The following is a 19,780-nucleotide window of genomic DNA, read 5'->3' on the forward strand; positions in this document are numbered from 1 at the left end:
ATTGTGGAATAAGGCATGAGGGACACCCCAGTTTATCTAATGAAGCAGAGGCCCTTGCAAATGAACTGACTTGCTCAAGGTCATTACTTAGTCAAGTACAAGCTAGACTTAGACCCACTTAGGCTCCCCAACCTCAGATAAATCTCTTTCCACCTTTCTACCACCACGACCAATCTTTCTTTTGCTCTGGGAAGAGAGGCTGTCTCAGCTTTCATCACAGCTGAAAGCAGAAGGAGACACCAACCTTTATCCAAATCCCTCAAGCTCAGGCTGCCAATAGAGGGCTAACGAGAGGCAGAAGCAATCTTTCCCTCCCCTCTCTCCCACTGCATCTTATATTTAATCTTCTCATAGTGCATAGTCACACTTCATTCCTCCCACTGCACCTTATATTTAATCTTTCCGTGGTGCGTAGTCACACTTCATTGCAGCAGTTTCCTGGTTTATCCTTAGTCTTCTCTTGGGAGCTCAGAGAGGACAGTGTCTGTGCACTATTTATTGTTCTTATGCCCAATGCAAAAAAAAAAAGGTAGTGAGACAGAAAATTTATATAAAAAAGGAAAGGAGGGAGGGAGGAAGGAAATCAAATTTGGGGGCAAAGGAAGCAGTCTTTAAACACCGGCCTCTTCCTCTGGCCTCTCTTACTACCCCTTGCACCTCATTGAGGATGACAAACTGTCACTCTCTTCCTACCTTTCTAACTCCCTCTGAACCCAGCCTGCTCTCAGAAAACCGCACTCTGGCCAGTGATTTAAATGCTGGTGTGAGTAGGAATCACTATAATGTTGCTTGTTTGTTTGTTTGTTTCAGGAGGGATATGTATTTCAGGCTTCCCCTGGAATTACAAGAGGCTTGGTCTCTTGTTAAGAAAAATCAGGTGAGGACGGTGTGGGGTTGGAGACAGGAGACTTCTCAGTAGCCATGAAGTTGACCCTTTAACTCATGAAGAAAACTAGACCTGAGACTGTTTATCTCGAAACCCTTCACCTCGTTCCCTGTTTGCCTACTCAGATCTTACCCCTTACACCCAATTTCCCACCCAGCCACCTGTTCCTTGGAAACTCTGATCAGATATCTCCTTCTGTTCTCTCACCACAGGTGTCAATGTGTTGGCTGGCAGCCATCTCACCTGGGCCCTGCTGCTAAATGCGCTCACGTGGCCCAGTCACCCCAGACACCGCAGGAGTGAGCCTGGACGGTGTGATGTGGTCTTGTTGCTCCATGCCTGCCCTCTGTGGGGTGTTCTGTGGTTTGTGTGGCGTTACCCCTCCACCCCTGCCTCTGCCACAGAGCCTAGGCTTGAACAGTTGGCTGTATCCTGGCCAGTGCTGGGCTTCATGACTTCTTCGGTCCTTTCCCTTTAGCAGAGGTGGATGTTTCTAGAGTCCCTCTGGGACCATCTTTGGGCCTCCTACTGCTGGGAATGAGGCTGGGGACCCCTACTGAGATACAAAAGCAGCCAAAATCACCCAGCCGTGGGTTGGAGCAGCCCGTGGTCACAGGGGTCTTTGAGGAAGGATTCAGAAAGGTGCCCTCCACGCATGGATCTAGAGAGGAGGGGCAGAGGGGCTCACATTTCCCCTTCAAGGCTCAAGTCTGTGTGGTGGACGCCTCCCCCAATGGGTGACTTAATTAAAGTGGTCACACACCGTCTGGTAGGGAGATGCACACGCTCCAGAAATGTGGCAACAGAACTTCCCTGGGGCAGGGCAGGGCCGCCTTCATCCACGCTCCTGTGGGACCATGAGAGCGGACAGAACGCAGGGCTGCGGGCCATCGTGATACACAGGGGCCATGGAACAAGGGCCCCTCTGTGCCTAACCCCAATGAGGCCCTCCACTCGGACCATCTCATTTAAACTCTAAACTAACCACATGAGGGTATGTTATTATTTTCACATCACAGGTGAAGCACCTGAGCAGAGAGAGGCTGAGCACCTTGCTCATGGTTTCGCAGCACATTGATGGCAGGACCAGGGTTCCAGCCCAAGTCACCTTTTCCCCTGCTCTTGGTCCACACAGCAGCACCCACATCCCATGTGCTTCCCACGACAATCCTTCAAAGTTGTTGTCCCACATCCATTTCACAGATGAGACACTGCAGCTCAGAGGGGTTAGCTGGCCCTAGGTCTCGGGGATACTAAGAAGCAGGGCCAGGAGTGGAGTCCAGGCCCCTCCTTCCCAAGCCGGGGGATGAAGCCTAGAGGGGAAGGTCTATTCACTTGTTTGCTTGACCAACAGGTTGGCCGTTCCAAATTTTGTCCCAACCATCTGGGGTGAGCTCTTCCCACGCCCTGGCCAACCCCACTCATCCCCAAGTCCAAGGCCAGCGCCCCCTCCCTCGCACGGCTGGATCAGATTAGTGGGAGCAACTGCATTCTCAAGATTGCCCCACTTGGCTCCAGTTATTAATTAGGAGCCGTCTGAGAGCCTCCCAGGGGCCTGCAAGCTGCAGCAGGATAGCACACATAGTTTAATCCAAACTACTCGCTGTGTTTTCCCCATGCTGGGGAACCAGTCCTTACCTGTTACCTGAACCTGATTAAGTTTCTAAGCCACTGTTCGTGCCAACCGTGAACCGGCCTGCTGGTCACAGGGAAGATGGGGAGGTGGCTGGAAGCCTGACGGTGATAATGACTGATCAGGCATCTCGGTGCTTACCGGCTATGGCGAGGCGTCCAGGAGCCGCGCCAGGTGCTGCCTGGGCTGGTCAGCAGCCGTGTTGGCGCACGGGGATCCGCAGGCTCGGCCAGGCATGGGGGGAGCCTGAACCCCGGCCCAGAGAGGTCCACCTGCGGGGGCTTTGGGGCCAGGATGCTGGCCTCTTGGCCTCAGAGGCTGTCGGCCCAGTGTCCCCTCAGAGTCTTGGAAGGAGGCTTGGGGATCAGGTCTTCGCACGTCCCACCACCCCCCTGCCCCCTGGTCTCGGGTCCTCCAGCATTAAAGCGCCGCCTCCAACAGGCTCCAAGCCTACCTGGGCCAGGTCAGCAGGCGTTTCCGGTAAGGAGCCAGAGAGCAGATGTTGCAGGTGCTGTGTGTCCAGGGGCAAAACAAAGGACGTGATTCAGGTTCTTCACACCTCTTTATCGAGGGGATTTAAAACAACAATATGAATAATTGAATACCATTGTTTACATACAGGTCAACTAAGGAGGAAACTGGAATTCTTGGGGTTCAGAGTCCGTGTCCCCTGTCACCCAAATGCCGAGAGCTCAGCAGCCTCGCTTCCTGGGCTGTAGCCGGCAGACGGATCCTCCGCCCAAACACCCCGCCTCCCTGCTCTCTCCCGCCTCCACCCTTGTCCCTTGGCAGAGGGTCCTCCATGGGCCCCAGATGCCCCTCGGTGAAGACTGTATTTGGTCGCTGCCCTTCCACTGCCCGCTGGCCTGGAAGCTGGAGTCGGGTTCAGATATGGAGCCCCTCGAGAAGCTGGTGCACCAGGGAGGGTGACAGCCTCCCCGACAATGACTGTCCCCTGCCTGGAGGAAGCTCAGAGCCTGGCCAGAGAGCAGCGGGGCCTGAGGACAGCAAGGGGGGCCACAGCAGGGCCCCAGTCACCTGCACACAGGCCCCTGGCCCTCTGCGGGCAGCACCTGCCCACCTTGTACTCAAAGAGTGAGTGACACAGAAATGTGAGGAGGAACCAGGTGACAGACATCAGGAAGGCCTTATAGTTTTAGAGCTTGGCTGTGAGCAGGCCAGCAGCATGATGGGGACATGGTCCATTGTGACCTGCACCCCTAGGTCAGGAGGGCAGGGCTCTGCTTCAGCCTCACCTCCAACCGGCAGGGACCTCGGCCAGGTCACCAGCTCCCAGGGCTCCTGTCTCACCAGGAGTAAAAAGTGAGGGGGTCTCCCCCAAACACCTGAGAATCAGGTGGAACTTCACAGATCACGGGGCCCTGCCCAGCCCATATACATACATGATACATACAAGATTATATACGTACATGCACCTGTTTTGGGCGATTCTGATGATGAAATACTTTTTTTTTAACCCTCACCTGAGGATATGTTTTCCGTTGCTTTTCAGAGAGAGTGGAGGGGAGAGAGAGAAACATCGATGTGAGAGACACATGAATTGGTTGCCTCCCACGTGCACCCCTGACCAGGGCCGGGGATCGAGCCTGCAACCGAGGTACATGCCCTTGGCTGGAATCGAACCTGGGCCGACGCTCTAACCACGGGGCCAAACCAGCCAGGGCGAGGAAATACCTTTTGAAGACACACTGTTGCTGGGCTGTGAGTGTCTGTGTGACAAAGAGCTGTGACACTGACAAACTCTGTTTCATACAGTCTGAGATAACCATGAGCGAGTGCTGAGCCCAGAAGGTGAAGCCACAGGAAGGAGTCTCGTGTCGCCTGAGTTTTGGAAAAGCTGTGAATGAATGACTAGGCTTAGACTGAGAGGCGCTCTACACCAGGGCTGGGGAACATTTTTTCTACCAAGGGCCATTTGGATATTGATAGCATCGTTCGAGGGCCATGCAAAATTATCAACTTAAAAATTAGCTATGAAGAAAGCTCCTAGATTTATTGCATTTCCAGTCCCGCCTGCGGTTGCCTTGGCAGGGCCAGGCCCAATGATTTCGAGGGCCATGTGTGGCCTGAGGGCTGGACGTTCCCCACCCCTGCTCCAGACAGATGACGGCCCTGCGGCTGCCCCCGCCCACCACCTCCGTGCCTGCAGAGGGTCACAGCAGGCGCCCGGGAGAGGCCCCGTGTCCCACAGCCAACCTGGGCCTGGCCCCTGGGCCTCCAGACTTTGCACTCAGTGTTTTTTTTCCATCAGGGAGAGAATGATTTTGAACATTTTTTCCAAAAATGAGTTGGACACGTATAAATTACCGCAGATGCCAAATTAATGGAATCCAAACAAATGACGTCAGAGTTGTATCAGTGATGGGTTTGTGAGAAATCACAGTTCTTTAAAAATGTCCTGTCGCTACAGATTTTTACTGAGAAAACTTTCCAGCTCTCCACATGCTCAGGGTTGTGAGGCTCCTGCCTGTTTATACACGAAGCAGAATTCTCCAGCCAGTCAGTCCTCTGACGATTGCGGGGGGCTGTGGGACGTGGGGATGAGCTTGGCCCATCTGACAGCTGGCAGTGCCAGCTTTGAACCTCAGGGGCCCTCCTGAGTGACAGCTGCCTGTCGATGGGCATCCGTCATCACCAAGTGCACACGCGGGGCTGGGAGCCGAGCGCCGGCGGGGTCTGGTGCTGACATGGGCCAGGCAGTCGTCGGAAATGTCTCCCGCGGCATCTTGGTTTTACCGCAAACATCATGGCAGTCTTCGTTAACGCTTGGTGCACCGCGTAAGGCCCAAATCCGTATTCTTCTGTTGTGCAGGCTTCGAATGCCCCACCCTTGGCACTTCCTCTGTGCCTCCACCTGTGCCACCTGCCCGAGTCCCAGGCCCTGCGGCATCCCAGGCCCCGCGCCTCACGTCCCACTGAGGCAGCCGTTCTGGGCCCTGGCTTCACACCAGGACGACCTGGGAGCTCCACGGGACTCTGAGAACTGGTGGCACTTCCAGAGATTCCAGTTCACGAGGTCTGGGACATCGGGATTTCTAGAAACTTCCGAGAGGTACCAACATGCAGCCAGGGTCAGGAACCTTGGCTCTGAGCCTTTTCTAAGCCAAAGACGGGTTATTCCGGAGGCTTCAGCTTTAGGTAAGGGGCGAGATTAGGCTTTTATTGACATGGGAGGGTGGCAGGTAACAGTTAAGTGGTCAAAGTCTCTCCACGTCCAGCTCTCCGGGTGATCACCAGCCGTCCACGGCTCCCCAGAGCTTCAGCCGCCCCTCACGTGCCCTGTGGAGTGTGGGGTACAAGGGGACCCACACAAACACCCAACTAATTGAAAAACGACGAAAACTTCTCAATGGAATTTATTGAACGACTGTGTTAAATCATAATGGTTCTCTCATTGGCGAGCAAGGGAAAATCACCAGGGTTTTATTTTTTCGGACACACAGGGCACAGAGGGCCCCCGACCAGGAGTATCCACTGCGCGGGTGCTGAACAGTTTTCGGTCTTTCTAGTGGGTTTTCACGGGGTTTCTGACTGTCTTCACTCCCTACGGCTGCTGCTCAGTTATGTGGCCGATGCCCTCTGCCATGGACAGGGCCACAAAGCCACCAAGACACCAGTGTCCTTGTGTGTCAGCCAAGCAGAGCCTCTAATGAGCCAGCCCCCCGCCCCCGCCGCCCCACAGGGCCTCCGCCTCCCCAGGGGACCGTGACTCAGAGCAGTGAGAGGGACACCCAGTGTGACTCAGCCTTTGCTGGGACACTGTGGGCAGCTCAGCGGGGCTCAAGGTCAAGGAGGCGCCTGCCAGTGGTTTCACCTGGGACCCACAGGGTTGGGGGTAGCTGTCTGTGTCCCCCGAGGCTGCCGGAGGGAACTTGACGACTTGAAAGAGACACTGGGAAGAGCCTGATAAAGCTCCGAGACTAGAAACAACAGCCCTGGCCACTTACACAGCACTTTCCACCTTCAAAGCCCAGAGCCCCAATTAAGTCATTAATAGGTCTGGTCATGTTCACAGCTCCTCAGAAGGAGACTGGAGGCTGGCGGGGCTCCTGCTTTCCCTGCAGGGGAAGTGCTTTCGTCAGGCCCAGAGAAACTCCCGGGAAGGCGACGTGACCAGGGATCCAATAATCGCCCCCTCTGGAGGCCAGGACCAAACCCACCGCCAGCCCCGGGACGCTGGGGACGCGCCAGACACTGGCGGGTGCTGCCCCCTCGAGGCTGCTCCGAGTAGAGCCAGCAAATGGGACACAAACAATGGTCCCGAAAGGGAGGCGGGCGGAGTGTCTGGCGCGCCCATGGCGTCTGCAAGAGAGGAAAAGATTAACCCGGAGCATAGCGACTCCTCTCCAGTCAAGGCCCAGGCGACCTGCTGATCCTGAGCTAACAGGTTCCGTGGGCCGATACCTTCCGAACCAACGAGAGGCTCCTGAAGGAACGGCTGAGCCGCTGGCTCCTTCGCACATCAAGAGGAGAGAGGAAGGTAATTGCCCTCGATATTCAGTTTTATTTGGAAAGTCTGAAGCAGGAGGCTTTGAAGAAGCCGAGACCTGGTTATAATTCTAGGCTCGGTGCCAAGGGCATGAATGGCCTGGTGACTTTCTGCAGAGTTATCGGCTCTGTTTGCCTCCAACGCCAATGGCCCAGCACAGCACAAAGGCCCCAGACATGCTGGGCAAAGGTGCCCGTTCTACCCCCAACCCAGTCCCCAGGGGCTGCCAGCACCTCTATCCACCAGCAAACCAGTCAGTGTCTCGGACCCAGGAGCCTTTGGTGTAGGGCTCTGGGCTGGCACGGTCAGGGACTTCTTGACCTCTACAAAAGTTTTTAAATAAACATACAAATGGCCTTGGCCGGTGTGGCTCAGTGCTTAGAGCATCAGCCCGCACACCGTGGGTCTCGAGTTCGATTTCCGGTCAGGGGCACGTACCTGGGTTGCAGGCTCAACCCCCAGACCCCGGTCGGGGCGCGTGTGGAGGCAGCCAATCGATGTCTCTCTCACATCGACATGTCTCTCTCCCCCCACCCCCTCCCAGTCTCTCTAAAAATCAGTGGAAAAATATCCTTGGGTGAAAATTCACCAAAAAATGAAAGATTACATAAATAAACACACAAAGTTCTGAAAGGGGCTCAAGGCCGGGGGGCGTGGAGACGACCGCAAAGGGGAGCAGGGGAGCCTGGCAGCCCAGGGGTGCAGTGACAGACACTGGAGGTGGGTGTCCCCGGACAGTGATGGGCTGAGGGGTTCAGGGCAGCAGGCAGCCCCAGCGCTGCCGCGGACCTCGTCCAAGAGCACCCCCTTTCCAGGAGATCCCAGAGCCACCGAACGCTCTGGAAAGTCCAGTCCTAAGATGACACAGCTGCCCAGGGGGAGCAGGCTGCCCAAACCGCAGCGAGAAAGCGTCCAGCAACCAAATCCTGGTGACCCCACCCTGTCTGCAGTTACTCAGCTCGCTGGCCATGGCCCAGGCAACCTGGAGTCCATCCAAATTTAATTTTCAATCGAAAATGGAAACACGTCAAGCCGAGACAAGCCCAGGGCCTGGTTTAGGGGCAGCCCTGGCCGTGGCACAGACAGTGTCCTATGGGGCCACAGGTCGGCCTCCAGCTCTGGGAGGAGCATTGAAGCTTCCAGAAGCCACGCAGCTGCCTCCAGAGAGAAACCCCGTTGTTACCGCACAACCGCTCACAGCATCGCCGCCGTCCAGGGCCTCCTGTCACAGGCGAGGAAACTGAAGCACCAAGAAGTGAAGTGACTGCCTGGCCGGCGTGGCTCAGTGGTTGAGCATCGACCTATGAACCGGGAGGTCACTGGATCAATTCCCGGTCAGGGCACATGCCCAGGTTTCGGGCTCAAGCCCCAGTCGGGGGCATGCAGGAGGCAGCCGATCGATGACTCTCATCATCGATGTTCCTCTCTTTCTCCCTCTCCCTCCTCTCTGAAATCAGTAAATATATTAAAAAAAAAAAAAAAAAGTGAGGTGACCTGCCTGAGCCTCAGCGATGCCGGGCAGGCTGGACTCCGTGTGTCTGCTGCAGACCAGCCTCCCAGGGCGGGGAGCGCTCCCCGGCAGGAACCCGGAGGGGCCAACACAGCCGGGGCTGCCGGGAGGCCCTGCAGCACCAGCCAGGCCCACAGAGGGAGCCCCGAGAGCGCCGGGCGGAGGACCAGGGTCAGGGCATAAGTCACAGCAGCTGGCAGCCCGTGTGACCTCACACAGATCCCCAGGCAGCCGCCAGCCACCCTCTGAGTAACTGAGCCTCAGCCCCACGCAGGACGAGAAGGCGCAGCCTGGGGCATTTATGGAAAAACATGCAGAATTCATAACCTCAGCGCCTTGGGGTTGGGGTACGTGGGGACCGTCTGGCTTTCCCAGCACAGTAAGTGCCCCCCGTCTCTGTCATCACGTGACCTTGTGCCTGGTGTCCCTCTGTTTTTACAGGGTTGTCTTCCCTGTGTGTCCCTGGGTCTTGTCTCCTCTCCTGAGGACACAGTCATAGTGGAGTGTGACCTTCTCCAGAGTGACCTCATCTCAACTGATGGCATTTGCAAGGACCCTGCTCCCAGAGAAGGTCACATTCTGAGGACCTGGGGAAACACAGTTCAACCCATGACACCTGCTTACTAATCAGGTCCCTGGCTCTCACCCACCGAGAAGCTGGGTTTTACTTAAGAATCCAACCCCAGCAACCCCACCTGGTTCCGACACAAGAGGCCCGAGGACCTCACTCCAGGTAGGTGTCACCTGGCTGGTGCAGCTACACAGATGCCATGAGGTCGCCTCTCAACCCTGCTGCCCAGGCAAGAGGAACCTCGACGCTCAACTGACGCAGTCCCGGGAAGTCTCCAGACGCACGGAGCTCACCCGCAGGCCACTTTGCACAAAGCCAGTGTTGGGGGGCACTGAGTCCCCTTCCGGGAAGGCATGCTGACTCCAAGTCCTCAGGGGCGCCCTTGATTGCAAGTACATACGGTTTTTGCAGATATAACAGGTTGGATGAGGCCATGCTGGAGTAGGAGGGTCCCTGGTCTGTCATAACCGGTCGCCTTGGAAGAAGAACACCCTGTGAGGAGACGCAGACACAGGGAGAAGGCGTGTGAGGACTGAGGCAGAGACGGGAGCAAGCTGCCCCAGCCCAGGACCCCGGGACCACCGGCTGGCTGCCACCACATGCCAGGCCAGGGGCCTGGGACACAGTGTCCCCACAGCCCTCAGGAGGAGCCACCCCTGCGACACCTCGGTTTCAGACTTCAGGCCTCCAGACTGCGAGAGAACACATTTCTGTATTTTAAGCCACCCCATTTCTGGCACGATGTTACTGCTCCCCTACAAACTGAGACAGCTGGGGACAGGTTTGTCACAGGTGTCCCGGGCTAGAGGGACCCCCAGAGCCTTTCAGGTCAGAGGTGAGGCTCTCAGAGGAATCCTGAGGGTGGGGTGTGCGTGTTGTCTGTGTGTGCCCAGGGTCATGAGTGGGTGACCACAGTGAGTCCCTTTTGTAGCCTCAGGGATGGAGCCAGTGGCAGGGGACCAGGGGGTGAACCAGCCCCAGGCACTCTCCCTGGGGAACCAGCCGGCAGAGCAGGCTCTGTGGGCTGGTCCCCGAGCTCCGGCACCTGGCAGATCATGTGAGTGGGGGTCCAGCCCTGGGTGAGGACCACGAGCCGGGGTTCAGAGCCTGTCTGTGCCACCTACCAGCTGTGTCACCGGGAGCGGATCCTCCAGTTACCTCTGCAGGACGAGGGCTCATGTGGCACCACCTCCACAGTCGCGAGGGAGAGGGGACATGTGGTGCTGGGCACACAGGAGTGTCCATCACGTGCCCACTGCCTGTCGGTTCCAAGGGCTCTCCCTGGCCGAGACCTGGGGAGCGAGCTGAGACTGTCCACCACGCGTGGACCAGCAGGGACGCCCTGGCCCCTCCTCCCCAGGTGGAGCCCTGCAATCTTCCCCCCTCCCCTGGAGCTGCCCAGGGTCACAGTCGGAAAGATAATGAATGTGTGTAAAGCCTTAATGAGCCACTTTCACACAAACAGCCTATGGAGCCATCATAACTACCCTGTGCCGTCCTCATGGTCATGACCTTCAGTTTGCAAATCAGAAAACAGAGCCTTGTGGAGGTCAGTGACTGGTCGAGCTCTCTCAGCAGATGGTTGGCTGTCAGCAGTGACCACGCTTTGGAGCCAGGGGAGAGGACAGGGAAATGGGTGGGAACAGGGGGGCTGTATGTGTCTCCAGGCTCCTGCTTGTGAGCCTGGAGCTCTAGGGCCGCAGCTGCTGCTCCCCTGCTCCCAGCCCAAATCCTCAGTGAGCACCAGTTCCAGCATCTCCCTAGGGCTGTGATCCAGGTTTACACAGTGATCCAGGTGTACAGAGTGATCCAGGTATACACAGTGATCCAGGTGTACACACTGATCCAGGTGTAGAGAGTGATCCAGGTGTGCAGAGTGATCCAGGTGGGAATGGAGCACAGATTTTAGTTACAATCTGAAAGTACAGCTGAGGAACAAGCCAATCAACCCCACAGCTCGCTCCACGTTTGGAGGAAGACCGGCCTCCCTGAGTCTGCCCTTCCGGACTCATGACTCGTGACTCAGTCTCTGTGAGCCCTGCTGTTTGCTGGACTCTCTTCCAAGTTCAGAATCAGCCCAAAGCTCTTTCTTAACAAACAAACAACAAAAACCAGCTTGGCCCAAGGAGGTGGCCCTGGGAGCAGCTATTTCCCAACCCCCCGGCTCATGCCAAATTGCCTGAGGCCTGTAGGGAGAGACGTCTGACAATACTTTGTCTTGTTCCCTGACCAGAGAGGTTTCTGAGCGGATCGCTGGGCGTGGACCTGAGCCGACCATCCCTTCCCCTGAGCTGTTGAGGCCAGCACCCTTGGGGTCCTCCACCGAAGGGAGAAACTCGGCCTCCTAACTTCCAGCACACTCTCTCCTCCGGCCTGGTCACTCTCAGGTTCCTGCTGCCGCTTCCCGAGCTCATCAGGCCAGATTCCACCACCTGCCGGCCAACCCTCCCTCCCCATTGACGCTCCCCACCTCCTCCGCACAGCCCAAAGCGCCCCTGGATTCCCGTGGCCCTGATGTCCGTGTCATTCAAGTACCAGTTATATTCCGCCCGACACATCCGCATGAAACTCCCTTTTCTAGGCCCTGACGTCCCATCAGCTAGTGAAGGAAGCGTCTATGTTAACACTCCTTCTGATCCACGCGGTGCCTAAAATGGGGGTGGGCGCTCAGAATGATAAAGGAAAGGAAGCGTGATAGAAACCAGGGTTCGGCACTCAGACTCCCCACACATGATGAAAAATACTGACCCGACCCCCAGGAGGTTCGATTTGACGTTCCACGGAGCAGTGTTCTCAAATTTGACCAAGCACCAGAATTCCCGAACCTGCTAAAAGATCCCAGAGCCTTTGAGTCAGCAGGTCTGGGGTGAGCCCCAGAATGTGCATTTTTAACACGCTCCAGGTGGTGTGGGTGCTGAGGACCACACTTTGAGAAGCACCACCTTGGGTCCATGGTCCCCAACAATGAATCAGGAGGTGTGGACACCGGTCCCAGCACCGTCACAGGCGGAGAAAGGACCTGGGACAGGTAATTTTAGCTCTCCAGGTTCCTCAGCTAAAATGTTCCTTGTAGGATTGTTAGCGTTACTTTTAGCTCTAAAGTAACCTGAGCACAAATGCTCTAAAATACCCCTCCTGTGTCACCCACAATGCTATAATCTCCCCGAGATCTCAGGCAATAAATGTCAACACGATGACTGCTTTTCAAACCTTGGACTCACCAGAATTCAGCCCCAGGCGAGACTGGGTTTCACTGAAAGGCTGCAAGAGGAGGACACTGACCAGACAGCACAAGCTTGGGAAGCTGATGGGGCGAGCGCTGGCCCTGAAACAGCCAGGCCAGGGTCCCCGCGGAATCAGAGCCCAGCTGAGTTCGGCTGCTCCCCTGGGCGCCGGGCCCCGAAGGCTGCTGCTTTCTTAGGAGGCAGGAGTCGCAGGCTCCAGAGCCCGGCGTTGGCTCGACGGCCCAGGTCTCCCTAGAGAGGACGTGTGGCCGTCACAGCCACTCTTCCTTCCCTGCCTTCGGGATGGGTCAGAACTTTCCCAGTCGGGTGGCATCTACTCTGTTCTTCGCATCACCAGGTGGGGATCTCCCTCAGTGACGGGATCTCCGCCCATCCCTGACTGCGAGGAGGTAGCAGCTCTCGGGCCTCCTCAAGGGAGAGAATAACCCTCAGGGCCAAGGCAACTAGGAAACACTGGCCACAGAGCCACTGACGAAAAGCGGCGTCCTCCAGGGCTATCTTCAGGGGACAGTAACGTGACAGTTAGGACGGTGACGTGATTGACACTGACACTCAGTGAGTCTCCTGCAGGAGCCATTCCTCACTGTGGTGCCGAGGAGAACACTCCGGGTTCCAGACACCGCCTGCCCCCGGCCCTGCCAGCCTCGGGGACATCGGTCATCGAGGAGCCTGTCACTCTCGCTTCCTAAGTCGAGTCAGCACCCTTTAGGCCTGGAGGTCCTCGCACACACGCCCTGAAACACGCACATTTCCAATAACCAGCCCCGGGAGGTGAGTATGTCGCTCTCCGCTAGTTAAAATTAGGGTTGCTGCCCGACGGGCGTGGCTCAGCGGCTGAGCATCGACCTATGAACCAGGAGGTCGCAGTTCAATTCCCGGTCAGGACACAGGCCCGGGTTGTGGGCTCGATCCCCAGCGGGGGGCGTGCAGGAGGCAGCTGATCGATGTTTCTCTCTCCCTTTCTCTCTCTCTCTAAAATCAATAAAAACATATTTTTAAAAAAGATTTGATGCTAGCCAAACAGCCTTGGACTATTTCCCACTTTCCCACGTAAGAGCAATTTTTGGGGGGCTTGTGACAGTGGGGGGGCAGGGCAGGGAACCCCCCAGAACTGTCCATGTCCCCATGACGACACCAGAAACGGAGTCTGTGGCTGTGCAGCACAGGGGACAGTCGGCGGTGTCGCAACAGGTCTGCATAGCAACAGGCGGCCACCGGACTTCCCATGGCGACCACATCACACCGTGAGACACGTCGGCGTCGCATCGCGGTGCTGCACATTGAGGCTAGTATAACATCTGTGCCAAGTACGCTTTAATTAAAAAAGTGTTCTTAACCCAAAACCCCGCAGGGCCCCTACTGAAGCCGCCTGGACAGGAACAGGTGACGGGAGTCTTCCCTGGCCTCTCCCGAGGCCCCGGGAAAAGGCCTCTGTGGCGCGCACTTCACGCCCAGACTCTCCGAGCCAAACGCCACCAATCCCGGCTAAGGCCGCTCTCGCCGCCCTGACGGCGGCTGTTTCTGTTCGCTCCCACCCTCCCTCCGCCTTAAAGCTCCGCCGAGAATGCAAAGTGAAAACAAACCAACAAAGGCGTCGGTTCCACGCAAACATTTTTATTATTTGTTTAATTTTTAAGGCACAGGGAGCTTACGTAGGTCATTGTTAACACCTAAAATTACCAAAGTGAGTGCTAGCGACAAACGGTAGTCAGTTCGTTTACCAAGTTTAACGTGACTCTGTAAAGCTGGTCAGCAGCCTGGCCCTGCCCAGATGTGAAACGTGAGCAGCGGGCCGGGCGGCAGACACTACGACTTTCTCTTACTGGACACGTTTCACCAAACCCCAGAAGCCACGTTAATGCCTTTTACTCTCTTCCATGCGAATGGCCAACAGAGCTGATGGATACGGTTTTTAATGAGCATTTTAGCACGAACCACAAGCCACAACCCACCGAGAGAGGGTCTGGGTAAGACGCGTGCAGATGTCAGAGGAGCACAGCGGCCGTGATGCTTAAGCCCTGGGAGGTCCCGATGGGTGTCTGAGGAGCCCCCCACGTCCTCCATGCCTCGCGCTGGGGCCCGGCGCCCAGCCCACCCCCGCGGCTGCTGAGGGGCCAGCTGCAGGGCGGTGGGGGGGCCACGGATACACCAGAAAACTCTGCCGAGTCAGCAGTTCCCGCTTCCTCCCCACCCGACCGGTTACCAGAACTGCCGGAGCAGTCACCGTGAATTTAATCTCTGGATTTTCCCTTCCTGGCCTCGAAATGACGTGATAAAGGGCAGAAAAGCAGCAAGAACCAGGCCGGCCGCACCCTCCAGCGTCGCCCGACGGGTGCACCGCTGGGGCCGAGAGAGGGAGCGGCCGTTAGGCGAGATCTAGGGGGGCTCCATCCACCTTCCAGCCCAGCAGGGAGGTTCTCCAACCTGCAGCTGACGCAGAGTCCTCCTGAGCGCGGGGCCCCGTGCGAAGGGCGGGAGCGAGAGGAGACGCGGGAGGGGAGGCTGGCGTGAGAGACGTGGGCGGCACTTCTCCGCGGCCTCCCCCAGAGCCAGAGGCAGTGGCATCACCCAGGTGGGCAGAGGCATGGCGGGGCCACCCGCAGCCTCTGGTCCCTGCTGTCCCTGCCCATCTGTGGACTCCACGGGGCCCCACCCCTGAGAAACCCGATCGCAAGCATCCTCTCTGGCCCTGCGGGGCCAGATCTGTCTGTTTGTTCTAGGTCCTCACAGTGATCATCGAGGCATCACCAAGAGGTCCCCCCACCAGTCCTTCAAAATACAGCAATGCAACACCACGGAGGAGTGAAATTGGGGGGGGGGAAGGGAGGGAGGGAGGGGAGATCTGGAAGAGATGCACCAGTAAGTGGTCCCCAATTATCTCAGGGCAGTGAAATTTCAGGTGACCCTTTTCTCCCACCTTCAGACTCTCTGGCATCGTCTTAAAATGTTAACATAGCCACGCGATATTTCATAATTACAAAAACAGTCTTTTCATCCTGAAAAAAATTACAGACCTATTTTAGAGGCGAAAAGCGAGCTAACCATGATTATGAGAACAATCAGAGGCAGGCAAATTCTTTTTAAATCGAAGGAGGAACTGAACCCAAACCTAATTTGCTTTGGAACTTAAACTGCAAAGCACAGGCCCTGAATGTCGGGCGTCACAGCGTCAGTGAAAGTCAGACATCGGTGAGGATGACCTGGCGCATCGGTGTGGACGACGGGACGCGGTGTCGCCAGACGCACGAGCGCGCTGGCCCGTCACAAGGCCTCGAGCCGCGTGCTGTCGGGCGGATCGCCTGGGAGGCGGCGTTGAGGACGCGCGAGCGTGCCTTCGCCAGGGAGGGCTACTGCGGGAAACACGGAGGGCGCTCGCTCGTCCCCAGCCCGGCTCGCGGCCGGGGACATGCCGGAAGCCCCGCCTCACTTCATTCTTTTCGCCACAGCTGAGTAGGCGCGTTCGATCTCCTGGTCGGCCGGGCACGTGTTCGTGAACTCGTCCCGGGCGTAGGCGTTGCTCAGGTACCTCCAGATGCCCGTCATCTCGGGGGGAAACTCAAAATCTCGGTATCTCTTGGCCACGATCTGAAAACAAAAAGGAAATAATCGGGGGGGGGGACCCACCAACGCGGGCAGCTCCAGGAGACCATCCGCTCTCTGGGGTGTCTTGAAACCCTAATAACATACGACCCGTGACATTTATTTCATGGTCGACTATCTGGGGAGACAGGATGGCGGATCCGGAGAGGCCGAGCCAAAGGGCTGCCGCTGCTCCCAGCTGCAGGGTCGGTGCCGACCACCGAGGACCGGCCTCCGCCATCCCTGGGCAGAGCTCGGCTCACCCTGGCCGTCACCACCACCGGCTGCAATCACTTTTTTTTTTTTTTGGTTAATTCTCACCTGAATTGCTTTTCAGAGCGAGTGGAAGGGAGGGCGGGGGGAGAAAGCGAAACATCCACGTGAGAGAGACACATCGACTGACTGCCTCCCGCACACGCCCCGACCGGGCCCGGGGAGCAAACCCGCACCCCAGGTATGTGCCCTTGACCGGGAATCAAACCCGCGGCCCTTTGGTGTGCGGGCCGACACTCTGACCCCTGAGCCACACAGGCCAGGCCGAGTTCGCATTTAATCTTCGCAGATCCTGCCCATCACGTCCAGGCCTGAGCATGAGACGCCGAGCATGACCGACGCGCTCCCTCCAAGGGCTTTCCCGCGGCTTCTCCTCAGGCCGCGGGGCCTGGAGCGAGAAGCAGGAGGACGAGGGCCGGGGCCACGCGCCCAGGCGCCTCGAGGGGTCTGAAGAACACCGAGAACACCCACGGTTCTGGAACCCAGGTCTGGCCGCCTCGCACGGAGCCGGGCCAGACTCCTCCCATCCCGTCCGGCCAAAACGGGTCAAAACCACATAAAACAAAGCCCGGCTCGCGGGGCGGGAGGCGCGACCGACCTTGATGATGTGGAGCTTCGGGAGGAGGTTGCAGTCGGCCAGCGTGAGCTCGTTCCCGTCCAGGAACTTCCTCCCCGAAACGGCCGCCTCCTCGGCGCCGCTGGCGTCGATCTCGTCGGGCAGGGGGCTCGTGAGGTAGTCGTCCAGCTTCTTCAGGGCCCTGAGCAGCTGCTTCTCGTAGACTAGACGGGAGGGAAAGGAAGGCCGAGCGGCCGGCGGGTCAGCGCCACCTACAGGCCAAGGGGGCGGTCGACGTGCCTCACTCCCTGGAAAATAATTGTCTACACCGCCTGCCGTCCACAGGACACTGCTGTCCACGCCACCCTGCTGTCCACGCCACACGGCTGTGTCTAGAACTCACTCACTTCTTTGAAAGTCTCTATGGAAATCCTATCCTGAAGCAGGCCCAGCAGCGGCATCATTTAAACTGATTCCCGGGTACAGCTGAGCGTGCCTGGCGGTGATGAGTTCACCCTTTAAAATGTTTTCTGGCTTCCAACCTCGAGAAGAAGCACTCAGTGCCCAAAACCCACGTACAGATCAGCCCAAGTGCCACGTGGAGGCGATGGCTCCTTATTTCTAGACACGGGCCCCTCCCCCTGTGAAATGGGGCAGAATTCCCGGGGTCTCACAGGACCACCAGAGGCCAGCCGAGGGAAGGGCCCCGCTGGAAACAAAACCCCAGGGAGACGCGGGGACTCACTCTCATTTGCATCCTTGTTGGTGTTTTTTATGAACGCTGAGAATTTGGCAAACACGTCATTTCCGGCAGAGTTAGATTCAGGGTGTTGGGTCCCCAGCTTAGGGTACCTTGAAAAATTCAGAATTGGAATGACACAGATAAGCGATATTTGAGTTAGGATAACACAGTGGGGGGGGGGGGGTCTCTTTCCCTGAGTGGACATAGAAATGAAAACGTCTCCTCGAAGGTTTTCCTGAGCGTCTATCTTCAAGCTCGGAGCCAGGTGGTGTAGGGAGGAAGGTGGGGACTGGGGGTTCTCAGCTGGGCCCACCCGCCTCCCTGTCTAAGTTCCCTCCCTGCTCGATGCAGGTGGACTGGAAGGTTCCATCCCAGGTCCAGCTACTCCTCGGCGAGGTGCAGCTACATACACTCCTTCCCTTCCAGCCGAGTACCCAAGACGTGGCCCACCGGGCGGCACTGGCCAGCCTCCCCCGCGTCCTGCTGTCAGACCCCACTGGCCAACCCGAAGGTTCGGAGCAAAGAAACCCCCCGCCTTCGCTCAAGTTTCTAATTGTGCCCCGCGTTTGCTGTGGCGCCCACGGGCTCAGTCAGGAAGCGGCGACCACGCCACAGAGAAGCAGACACAGGAAGCCAAGCCTCAGGGCTGTGAGGGGCCACGGGGACGCCAGGCTGCAAGGCTGGCTGTGGGCCTACCTCGGGGGGGCCAATCTCTCCTCCAGGAACTCCGCGATCTTGTTCACGTCCGTCTCCACTTCACCATCGAAGGTCATGAAAGGGGGGTTCGTTCCGGGAGCGAGGTTCTGCAGGTCCGCAGGTTTTCTGGGGGGGGGGGGGACGGTAGCTTTGGTTGCAGCCACCGGCATTTAGGTTCATTTCTGAGGCTTAGCCATGTCCTCCCCGTTTGAGGGAAACAACCCCTAAGACTTTCAGAGGAGCCTGGGCCTCTAGGGAATGTCACCAGCGGCGACCGTGTGGCCCTTCTCTGCGCGTGGAGGCGAGAAAGTTAGCTCTCCCCGCAGTCACCAGCCGGGAGCGGCGCCCACACTGCCGCTGAGACGTTCACAGCTGACCGGTAACTGGGAGAGCGGGTTCCTTCTGGGCCCCCAACTCCTATTCCCTCCTGATTACACCCGATCCGGTCCCTTAATCCCTGCTCACCCGCACTCAGGGGCAGTGCAGGGTCCTGACCGGGGATGGACGTGCCCGTGATCACGCATGCATCGTACCGTGCACGTGTGTGCGCACGTGTGCGTGTGTACATGCATGTGTGTGCGTGTGCAACTAAGTAGTTATTTCAATAACGCAGAGACCCTGTCTTACCTTTTCAAGTCCACCGTTGTCACATTAAATATAACGCCCTTCAGCCAGAGAATCATAAAGAGGCGCTGGGAAAACGGGCAGTTTCCAATGCTCTCGCCGTCACAGCCAGCCTACAGCGGAGAAAGCAAGGCCACTTATTGGGGCCAGTCACGGCGCTCAACGCCAGGCTCCCAAGTGCGTGCACCCGGGTCACTGTGAGTTTTTGGTAGAGGTCACGGTCCTGTAAATACACTTCGCTCAGCCTCCGGGCCAAGGTGGGGGTGAGGGGAGCGGGGCAAGGACACCCCCCATCCCCACCCCCACTTCCTGCCACACGGGGACTCTGAGGGCAGGTTACCGAGGGAGAGAGCGGTGAGAGGGACTCCCTTTGTTACCAAAGACGAAGGAAGACACGCTCCGCCCTCCTCTAGCTCTCGATCCTGTGCAGAAGCCACACACGTCTCCCTCAGGGGGGATCCTGCTTAAACAGACCAGCAGCCTGAACCAGAACAGACCAGAACCCAAAGAAACGCCACCCTCCCGGTCTGGGCTGTGCGAGGGAAGGCGAGCGTTGGAGCACACGCCTCTGAGACCCCTGGACAGGACACAGCTTTTCCATCCCCTCCTCTGACTCACGGTGGCAGAGAGATGGGGAGAGACTGCACTTAGGAGGGAGATTGTTACACCGTCGGCGTCGAGGGTGGAAGGTTATGAAACGCGTCCTCTCTGATGACCCAAAGCAGGTCACATCCCCGCACAGGTCACGTGCCCCAGACACCGGCACAGAGTATACTGAACATGCGTCCCCGGCAGAGGAGAAAGGCAGGTGTCGGGGACAAGAGGAGATGGGAGAACAAGGCGGCGGAATCGAGACTAACAAAGGCGGTTCCGAAACTAGTCCTCCTCGGCCCTGTCTCTCACGTCACACATCTCTGACGAGGTCGTGGTGCTGACAGAATGAGGCTGGGAAGGC

The 19,780-nt window shown here is 57.5% G+C and overlaps 1 protein-coding gene across 1 annotated transcript in view; it reads right to left on the reverse strand.

The window, feature by feature from the left end:
- Positions 1 to 13,950: 13,950 nt before the first annotated feature.
- Positions 13,951 to 19,780, reverse strand: part of CLIC6 (chloride intracellular channel 6) — a gene marked incomplete at its 5' end in the record, with an annotated part of 34,550 nt that continues 28,720 nt past the window's right edge. The window contains 5 exons of the mRNA XM_081138825.1: positions 13,951 to 15,940; positions 16,806 to 16,987; positions 17,509 to 17,615; positions 18,202 to 18,327; positions 18,829 to 18,938. Coding sequence (XP_080994951.1) covers positions 15,779 to 15,940; positions 16,806 to 16,987; positions 17,509 to 17,615; positions 18,202 to 18,327; positions 18,829 to 18,938 — 687 coding nt within the window. The 3' untranslated portion in view covers positions 13,951 to 15,778. The remainder of the gene's footprint in view (positions 15,941 to 16,805; positions 16,988 to 17,508; positions 17,616 to 18,201; positions 18,328 to 18,828; positions 18,939 to 19,780) is intronic.

Source organism: Miniopterus schreibersii (genome assembly GCF_964146895.1).
Source record: "Miniopterus schreibersii genome assembly, chromosome: 5".
NCBI classification, from domain to species: domain Eukaryota; kingdom Metazoa; phylum Chordata; class Mammalia; order Chiroptera; family Miniopteridae; genus Miniopterus; species Miniopterus schreibersii.